The sequence below is a fragment of the Bombina bombina genome, chromosome 10, assembly GCF_027579735.1.
Source record: "Bombina bombina isolate aBomBom1 chromosome 10, aBomBom1.pri, whole genome shotgun sequence".
Classification (NCBI taxonomy): domain Eukaryota; kingdom Metazoa; phylum Chordata; class Amphibia; order Anura; family Bombinatoridae; genus Bombina; species Bombina bombina.
In genome coordinates this window covers 181,684,503-181,694,583 of record NC_069508.1, presented here as the reverse complement: position 1 = coordinate 181,694,583, position 10,081 = coordinate 181,684,503, and the positions used below count along the sequence as shown (strand labels likewise).

General features: G+C 40.2%; 1 protein-coding gene across 1 annotated transcript in view; it reads left to right on the top strand.

The window, feature by feature from the left end:
- The window catches only part of TESK2 (testis associated actin remodelling kinase 2), a 587,073-nt gene extending 578,079 nt beyond the window's left edge, over window positions 1-8,994 (top strand). Inside the window, exons 10-11 of the mRNA XM_053693575.1 lie at window positions 7,298-7,436; window positions 7,659-8,994. Of these exons, the coding sequence (XP_053549550.1) occupies window positions 7,298-7,436; window positions 7,659-8,626 (1,107 nt within the window). The 3' untranslated portion in view covers window positions 8,627-8,994. The remainder of the gene's footprint in view (window positions 1-7,297; window positions 7,437-7,658) is intronic.
- The last annotated feature ends 1,087 nt before the right edge of the window (window positions 8,995-10,081 follow it).

Below are 10,081 nucleotides of genomic sequence, written 5' to 3'. Positions count from 1 at the left end.
TTTGTTTCTGAATCCATAAAGAAGGCTATGTCTGTTATTTCTCCTTCTAGTAAACGTAAAAAATCTTTTAAAACTTCTCTCCCTACAGATGAATTTTTAAATGAACATCATCATTCTGATTCTGATGACTCTTCTGGTTCAGAGGATTCTGTCTCAGAGGTTGATGCTGATAAATCTTCATATTTATTTAAAATGGAATTTATTCGTTCTTTACTTAAAGAAGTACTAATTGCTTTAGAAATAGAGGATTCTGGTCCTCTTGATACTAATTCTAAACGTTTGGATAAGGTATTTAAAGCTCCTATGGTTATTCCAGAAGTTTTTCCTGTTCCTAATGCTATTTCTGCAGTAATTTCCAAAGAATGGGATAAATTGGGTAATTCATTTACTCCTCCTAAACGTTTTAAGCAATTATATCCTGTGCCGTCTGACAGATTAGAATTTTGGGACAAAATCCCTAAAGTTGATGGGGCTATTTCTACCCTTGCTAAACGTACTACTATTCCTACGTCAGATGGTACTTCGTTTAAGGATCCTTTAGATAGGAAAATTGAATCCTTTCTAAGAAAAGCTTATCTGTGTTCAGGTAATCTTCTTAGACCTGCTATATCTTTGGCTGATGTTGCTGCAGCTTCAACTTTCTGGTTGGAAACTTTAGCGCAACAAGTAACACATCATGATTCTCATGATATTATTATTCTTCTACAGCATGCTAATAATTTTATCTGTGATGCCATTTTTGATATTATCAGAGTTGATGTCAGGTTTATGTCTCTAGCTATTTTAGCTAGAAGAGCTTTATGGCTTAAAACTTGGAATGCTGATATGGCTTCTAAATCAACTTTACTTTCCATTTCTTTCCAGGGTAACAAATTATTTGGTTCTCAGTTGGATTCCATTATTTCAACTGTTACTGGTGGGAAAGGAACTTTTTTACCACAGGATAAAAAATCTAAAGGTAAAAACAGGGCTAATAATCGTTTTCGTTCCTTTCGTTTCAACAAAGAACAAAAGCCTGATCCTTCATCCTCAGGAGCAGTTTCAGTTTGGAAACCATCTCCAGTCTGGAATAAATCCAAGCCAGCTAGAAAGGCAAAGCCTGCTTCTAAGTCCACATGAAGGTGCGGCCCTCATTCCAGCTCAGCTGGTAGGGGGCAGGTTACGTTTTTTCAAAGAAATTTGGATCAATTCTGTTCACAATCTTTGGATTCAGAGCATTGTTTCAGAAGGGTACAGAATTGGTTTCAAGATGAGACCTCCTGCAAAGAGATTTTTTCTTTCCCGTGTCCCAGTAAATCCAGTAAAAGCTCAAGCAGTTCTGAAATGTGTTTCAGATCTAGAGTTGACTGGAGTAATTATGCCAGTTCCAGTTCCGGAACAGGGGATGGGGTTTTATTCAAATCTCTTCATTGTACCAAAGAAGGAGAATTCCTTCAGACCAGTTCTGGATCTAAAAATATTGAATCGTTATGTAAGAATACCAACGTTCAAGATGGTAACTGTAAGGACTATCTTGCCTTTTGTTCAGCAAGGGAATTATATGTCCACAATAGATTTACAGGATGCATATCTGCATATTCCGATTCATCCAGATCATTATCAGTTCCTGAGATTCTCTTTTCTGGACAAGCATTACCAGTTTGTGGCTCTGCCGTTTGGCCTAGCTACAGCTCCAAGAATTTTTACAAAGGTTCTCGGTGCCCTTCTGTCTGTAATCAGAGAACAGGGTATTGTGGTATTTCCTTATTTGGACGATATCTTGGTACTTGCTCAGTCTTTACATTTAGCAGAATCTCATACGAATCGACTTGTGTTGTTTCTTCAAGATCATGGTTGGAGGATCAATTTACCAAAAAGTTCATTAATTCCTCAGTCAAGGGTAACCTTTCTGGGTTTCCAGATAGATTCAGTGTCCATGACTCTGTCTTTAACAGACAAGAGACGTCTAAAATTGATTTCAGCTTGTCGAAACCTTCAGTCACAATCATTCCCTTCGGTAGCCTTATGCATGGAAATTCTAGGTCTTATGACTGCTGCATCGGACGCGATCCCCTTTGCTCGTTTTCACATGCGACCTCTTCAGCTCTGTATGCTGAAGCAATGGTGCAAGGATTACACGAAGATATCTCAATTAATATCTTTAAAACCGATTGTTCGACACTCTCTAACATGGTGGACAGATCACCATCGTTTAATTCAGGGGGCTTCTTTTGTGCTTCCGACCTGGACTGTAATTTCAACAGATGCAAGTCTCACAGGTTGGGGAGCTGTGTGGGGATCTCTGACGGCACAAGGAGTTTGGGAATCTCAGGAGGTGAGATTACCGATCAATATTTTGGAACTCCGTGCAATTTTCAGAGCTCTTCAGTTTTGGCCTCTTCTGAAGAGAGAATCGTTCATTTGTTTTCAGAAAGACAATGTCACAACTGTGGCATACATCAATCATCAAGGAGGGACTCACAGTCCTCTGGCTATGAAAGAAGTATCTCGAATTTTGGTTTGGGCGGAATCCAGCTCCTGTCTAATCTCTGCGGTTCATATCCCAGGTATAGACAATTGGGAAGCGGATTATCTCAGTCGCCAAACGTTGCATCCGGGCGAATGGTCTCTTCACCCAGAGGTATTTCTTCAGATTGTTCAAATGTGGGAACTTCCAGAAATAGATCTGATGGCGTCCCATCTAAACAAGAAACTTCCCAGGTATCTGTCCAGATCCCGGGATCCTCAGGCGGAGGCAGTGGATGCATTATCACTTCCTTGGAAGTATCATCCTGCCTATATCTTTCCGCCTCTAGTTCTTCTTCCAAGAGTAATCTCCAAGATTCTGAAGGAATGCTCGTTTGTTCTGCTGGTAGCTCCGGCATGGCCTCACAGGTTTTGGTATGCGGATCTTGTCTCTTGCCAACCGTGGACTCTTCCATTAAGACCAGACCTTCTGTCACAAGGTCCTTTTTTCCATCAGGATCTGAAATCCTTAAATTTAAAGGTATGGAGATTGAACGCTTGATTCTTGGTCAAAGAGGTTTCTCTGACTCTGTGATTAATACTATGTTACAGGCTCGTAAATCTGTATCTAGGGAGATATATTATAGAGTCTGGAAGACTTATATTTCTTGGTGTCTTTCTCATCATTTTTCTTGGCATTCTTTTAGAATACCGAGAATTTTACAGTTTCTTCAGGATGGTTTAGATAAGGGTTTGTCCGCAAGTTCTTTGAAAGGACAAATCTCTGCTCTTTCTGTTCTTTTTCACAGAAAGATTGCTATTCTTCCTGATATTCATTGTTTTGTACAAGCTTTGGTTCGTATAAAACCTGTCATTAAGTCAATTTCTCCTCCTTGGAGTTTGAATTTGGTTCTGGGAGCTCTTCAAGCTCCTCCGTTTGAACCTATGCATTCATTGGACATTAAATTACTTTCTTGGAAAGTTTTGTTCCTTTTGGCCATCTCTTCTGCCAGAAGAGTTTCTGAATTATCTGCTCTTTCTTGTGAGTCTCCTTTTCTGATTTTTCATCAGGATAAGGCGGTGTTGCGAACTTCTTTTGAATTTTTACCTAAAGTTGTGAATTCCAACAACATTAGTAGAGAAATTGTGGTTCCTTCATTATGTCCTAAGAATTCTAAGGAGAAATCGTTGCATTCTTTGGATGTTGTTAGAGCTTTGAAATATTATGTTGAAGCTACGAAATCTTTCCGTAAGACTTCTAGTTTATTTGTTATCTTTTCCGGTTCTAGAAAAGGCCAGAAAGCTTCTGCCATTTCTTTGGCATCTTGGGGTAAATCTTTAATTCATCTTGCCTATGTTGAGTCGGGTAAAACTCCGCCTCAGAGAATTACAGCTCATTCTACTAGGTCAGTTTCTACTTCCTGGGCGTTTAGGAATGAAGCTTCGGTTGACAAGATTTGCAAAGCAGCAACTTGGTCCTCTTTGCATACTTTTACTAAATTCTACCATTTTGATGTATTTTCTTCTTCTGAAGCAGTTTTTGGTAGAAAAGTACTTCAGGCAGCGGTTTCAGTTTGAATCTTCTGCTTATGTTTTTCGTTAAACTTTATTTTTGGGTGTGGATTATTTTCAGCAGGAATTGGCTGTCTTTATTTTATCCCTCCCTCTCTAGTGACTCTTGTGTGGAAAGATCCACATCTTGGGTAATCATTATCCCATACGTCACTAGCTCATGGACTCTTGCTAATTACATGAAATAAAACATAATTTATGTAAGAACTTACCTGATAAATTCATTTCTTTCATATTAGCAAGAGTCCATGAGGCCCGCCCTTTTTTTGTGGTGGTTATGATTTTGTATAAAGCACAATTATTCCAATTCCTTATTTTATATGCTTTCGCACTTTTTTTATCACCCCACTTCTTGGCTATTCGTTAAACTGAATTGTGGGTGTGGTGAGGGGTGTATTTATAGGCATTTTGAGGTTTGGGAAACTTTGCCCCTCCTGGTAGGAATGTATATCCCATACATCACTAGCTCATGGACTCTTGCTAATATGAAAGAAATGAATTTATCAGGTAAGTTCTTACATAAATTATGTTTTTTCTAAAGTTTTATGGACTGATGAAATGAGTGAGTCTTGATGGGCCAGATGGATGGGCCCGTGGCTGGATTGGTAAAGGGCAGAGAGCTCCAGTCCAACTCAGACGCCAGCAAGGTGGAGGTGGAGTACTGGTTTGGGCTGGTATCATCAAAGATGAGCTTGTGGGGCCTTTTCAGGTTGAGGATGGAGTCAAGCTCAACTCCCAGTCCTACTGCCAGTTTCTGGAAGACACCTTCTTCAAGCAGTGGTACAGGAAGAAGTCTGCATCCTTCAAGAAAAACATGATTTTCATGCAGGACAATGCTCCATCACACGCGTCCAAGTACTCCACAGCGTGGCTGGCAAGAAAGGGTATAAAAGAAGAAAATCTAATGACATGGCCTCCTTGTTCACCTGATCTGAACCCCATTGAGAAACTGTGGTCCATCATCAAATGTGAGATTTACAAGGAGGGAAAACAGTACACCTCTCTGAACAGTGTCTGGGAGGCTGTGGTTGCTGCTGCACGCAATGTTGATGGTGAACAGATCAAAACACTGACAGAATCCATGGATGGCAGGCTTTTGAGTGTCCTTGCAAAGAAAGGTGGCTATATTGGTCACTGATTTGTTTTTGTTTTGTTTTTGAATGTCAGAAATGTATATTTGTGAATGTTGAGATGTTATATTGGTTTCACTGGTAAAAATAAATAATTGAAATGGGTATATATTTGTTTTTTGTTAAGTTGCCTAATAATTATGCACAGTAATAGTCACCTGCACACACAGATATCCCCCTAAATAGCTATAACTAAAAACAAACTAAAAACTACTTCCAAAACTATTCAGCTTTGATATTAATGAGTTTTTTGGGTTCATTGAGAACATGGTTGTTGTTCAATAATAAAATTAATCCTCAAAAATACAACTTGCCTAATAATTCTGCACTCCCTGTATATACATACACATATACAGGGAGTGCAGAATTATTAGGCAAGTTGTATTTTTGAGGATTAATTTTATTATTGAACAACCATGTTCTCAATGAACCCAAAAAACTCATTAATATCAAAGCTGAATAGTTTTGGAAGTAGTTTTTAGTTATAGCTATTTTAGGGGGATATCTGTATGTGCAGGTGACTATTACTGTGCATAATTATTAGGCAACTTAACAAAAAACAAATATATACCCATTTCAATTATTTATTTTTACCAGTGAAACCAATATAACATCTCAACATTAACAAATATACATTTCTGACATTCAAAAACAAATCAGTGACCAATATAGCCACCTTTCTTTGCAAGGACACTCAAAAGCCTGCCATCCATGGATTCTGTCAGTGTTTTGGTCTGTTCACCATCAACATTGCGTGCAGCAGCAACCACAGCCTCCCAGACACTGTTCAGAGAGGTGTACTGTTTTCCCTCCTTGTAAATCTCACATTTGATGATGGACCACAGGTTCTCAATGGGGTTCAGATCAGGTGAACAAGGAGGCCATGTCATTAGATTTTCTTCTTTTATACCCTTTCTTGCCAGCCACGCTGTGGAGTACTTGGACGCATGTGATGGAGCATTGTCCTGCATGAAAATCATGTTTTTCTTGAAGGATGCAGACTTCTTCCTGTACCACTGCTTGAAGAAGGTGTCTTCCAGAAACTGGCAGTAGGACTGGGAGTTGAGCTTGACTCCATCCTCAAGCTGAAAAGGCCCCACAAGCTCATCTTTGATGATACCAGCCCAAACCAGTACTCCACCTCCACCTTGCTGGCGTCTGAGTTGGACTGGAGCTCTCTGCCCTTTACCAATCCAGCCACGGGCCCATCCATCTGGCCCATCAAGACTCACTCTCATTTCATCAGTCCATAAAACCTTAGAAAAATCAGTCTTGAGATATTTCTTGGCCCAGTCTTGACGTTTCAGCTTGTGTGTCTTGTTCAGTGGTGGTCGTCTTTCAGCCTTTCTTACCTTGGCCATGTCTCTGAGTATTGCACACCTTGTGCTTTTGGGCACTCCAGTGATGTTGCAGCTCTGAAATATGGCCAAACTGGTGGCAAGTGGCATCTTGGCAGCTGCACGCTTGACTTTTCTCAGTTCATGGGCAGTTATTTTGCGCCTTGGTTTTTCCACACGCTTCTTGCGACCCTGTTGACTATTTTGAATGAAACGCTTGATTGTTCGATCACGCTTCAGAAGCTTTGCAATTTTAAGAGTGCTGCATCCCTCTGCAAGATATCTCACTATTTTTTACTTTTCTGAGCCTGTCAAGTCCTTCTTTTGACCCATTTTGCCAAAGGAAAGGAAGTTGCCTAATAATTATGCACACCTGATATAGGGTGTTGTCATTAGACCACACCCCTTCTCATTACAGAGATGCACATCACCTAATATGCTTAATTGGTAGTAGGCTTTCGAGCCTATACAGCTTGGAGTAAGACATGCATAAAGAGGATGATGTGGTCAAAATACTCATTTGCCTAATAATTCTGCACTCCCTGTATGTGTATAGAAAGACAGTATGCAGTGGCAGAATATTTCTGTCCGTGTTGGTAAGTGATGTGCTTCAGTCAGAGAACACCGTAAAAAAAACTCCTTGGAATGGCTCAATTCGCATAGGTAGTAACACGCTTAGAATCTAGATGTTCTCTGACTGAAGCACAGGACTAGTTGGCTACATCATTTCCGGAGGGATTTGCAGAAGATTACTTGGTATCGTGACTACTATAATATTTCTCTTCTGCTAACATGTTCCTTTATTTTTATCAGATGGACCCAACACTTCGTCCTTCATTTGCAGAGATTGTCAAACACCTGGAAAAAGTTTTAAATCGGTTAAAGAATGAAGAAGTAGAAAAGAAGTCTCTCCCTGAAACCACAGAGTCCAAATGTGTGTCTGTTCCGAAAGGTGAGTGTGTTTCAGGTGCTGCCCCATTACATTATACTCCTATTCTGCTTAAGATAGCTCCATAAAATATGATAGAAATTAGTTATTCAGCTGTATAGGTGACTTAAAATAAAAAGTGTGCATCTATATCGCATTTTGTCAATCTAAGAACTAAATCTTGGTGGCTGGACGTGCACATTTGGCCTCATTTAGAGTACTGATCTTTTTCTTTATATCTTTTAGGAGCCAATGATAAAGGGCAGGGACTAAAGCGTCTTATTTCACTGGGGCTGCAGGATGATAAAATCCCTCCAAAATCTCCACGGCCGAGAAGAAACATCACACTGTCTCGCAGCCAGTCAGATGTCTTTGCCCGCAAACCTTTGCGTAAAATCAATGTACAAGATCCATTCTACATCCCCAGCAAGGGTGCATTACGCAAAGTAAATCCCTTCAACGCCAGGGAAGACTTAAAAGGGGGGAAAATAAAGTTTTTTGACATGCCCAGTAAATCTGTCATCTCCCATGTCTTTGATCTTCATTCTCCTAAGGGGGGATCAGCAACTGGCCTGGGTGGAACACTCAGACAGCTTGCAAGCCAGGATACTCTGGATTCTTCTTTTATCCCAGGAAGAATCTGCCGATCTCTGCCCATGTCTCCTGAGCTTGTGCATAAAGACACTGCCCTGTTTTCAGCGCTGTCCTCTACTGTGGGAAAATGTGACCCAGCACAGCTTGGCGCAGAGGTTCGTCAAAAACTCCTTTCGAGTATTAAGTATGGGGTCCCAGAAATACCCCCATACAAGCCAAAGTATCAAGCAACTGAGTTTGTGCAGGTAAAAGATGAAGATATGGACTGCACTGATGAAATCGGCTCCCAGGAGGAGAATGGGTTCTGCCTTACCAGAACTGCGAGTATAGATGAGAAGTACCAAAATCAGCTGCAGGTCAGCGACAAGTGTGCTGGGTCCTCGCGCAGTTCCCTGCATTGCTCCTGTGATGAGGACTCGCTGGACATGTTCCCCTGTTCAGAGGACATGGAAGTAGAGGAGGAAACCTACAGGAACTCTACATTATCTGAATGCCCCGTGAGCTGCAGACCTGGGGTTCTGCCCTTACTAGCGGACAATGAGGAGAGTAGAGACTCAGTCTTCCTGGCTCCGTGTCTGGTTACAGGATCTTATGAGGCAACAACAAAATGTGACATTTAGGGCTTCTGCGTGGGTTAGTGGATTGTAAAAACTTTTTATCAGGTTTACATTGCATTGGTTACCTGCACATTACAAATGCAGAATACAAAAGGTCATTTTCATCTTTATCCCTTTGGCTGCCAGAGGCCTGGAATGCATTGCTGTGCAATGTCGCCTTCTTCTGGCAGCCCAGTGGTTGTGTGAAATGCTTGTGTCGTCTTGTTCAGATTGTTTTTAATATGCGACAACCATTGGCGTTTTTTTGTATTTTACTGTTTAGAGCCTTGTACTTGCACAAATTAACAATTGTTTAAAATATCATTGATCCTGTGTTTGAGAACCTGAGAGAGCCTGTGCCGGCTTAATGAAAACTAAACAAAAACTAAAAAGCCTGGTTTATCTTTTAGCTGACAATCTGTTTTTATGCACACCCTGCATCACATGACCTTTAAAGATGGCATTGAGGTGCCATGTTGTAGAGATTGAATCCATCCCTTTCTAGGACTCCTATGCATCTTCTTTAAGTCTTACTTCACTTAACCTGAGAGAACAAAATGCTGTGAACTGGAACTCATCAGTCTTATATCGGTCACTTGGTCATATCACACCTGTTAATACAGCATGGAATACCCCCTGGTCATCCCCCAGAAACTGCAGATGGGTTAGGGGGAAGTTCACCTTATTACTAGCAGAAGATGAGTTTCTGCTGTGAACGTGTGTGTGTGTGTTCTACAAATATACATCTTTTTGGGGTATTTGTGCATATGTCCCCAAGCAACTTTTTTTTTTTTTTTAATTTGTATTTTTTATATTTGTATTCTATTTAAATCTAGAATTCTACTCAGCTGGTGTCTTCAATTTGTGACTTTACTGCAGAGCCCTGTTGTATCCTGATCTCTCACAAATAGGTGAATGTGGTCATATAATAAATCCACATCATAACTTATATTTTATTTTCACTGTACTAAAGTCCTGTTTTCTAGAACTCCATTTGCAAGTCTTGCTCATCTGGTCAGTAGCACAAATTGTGTGTATAAAGTAATGAGAAAATTACATGATTAGATATTACCTTTGTTTTAGGAAGGAAAGACCCACAGTGAATTGAATCAAAATGGTACATTTTTAGGTTTTTTTTTAATTGTTTTTTTTAATGTATTTAATCTCCCATGATTTGAAAATGGGGGGGGGGGGCAGTAGTTTGAGTCTTTAATCTGTAGTAATTGTATGAATGCTGTGAAGAACGAGTGAGTAAAAGCAAAGCATAAAGGGACAGGAAACACCTTGAGATTAGTATATAAAATAATTATACTTTATTTCTCTTGTAAGTTGTATCGAGTCCACGGATTCATCCTTACTTGTGGGATATTCTCCTTCCCAACAGGAAGTGGCAAAGAGAGCACCCACAGCAGAGCTGTCTATATAGCTCCTCCCTTAGCTCCACCCCCCAGTCATTCTCTTTGCCTACTCTAAGAAACT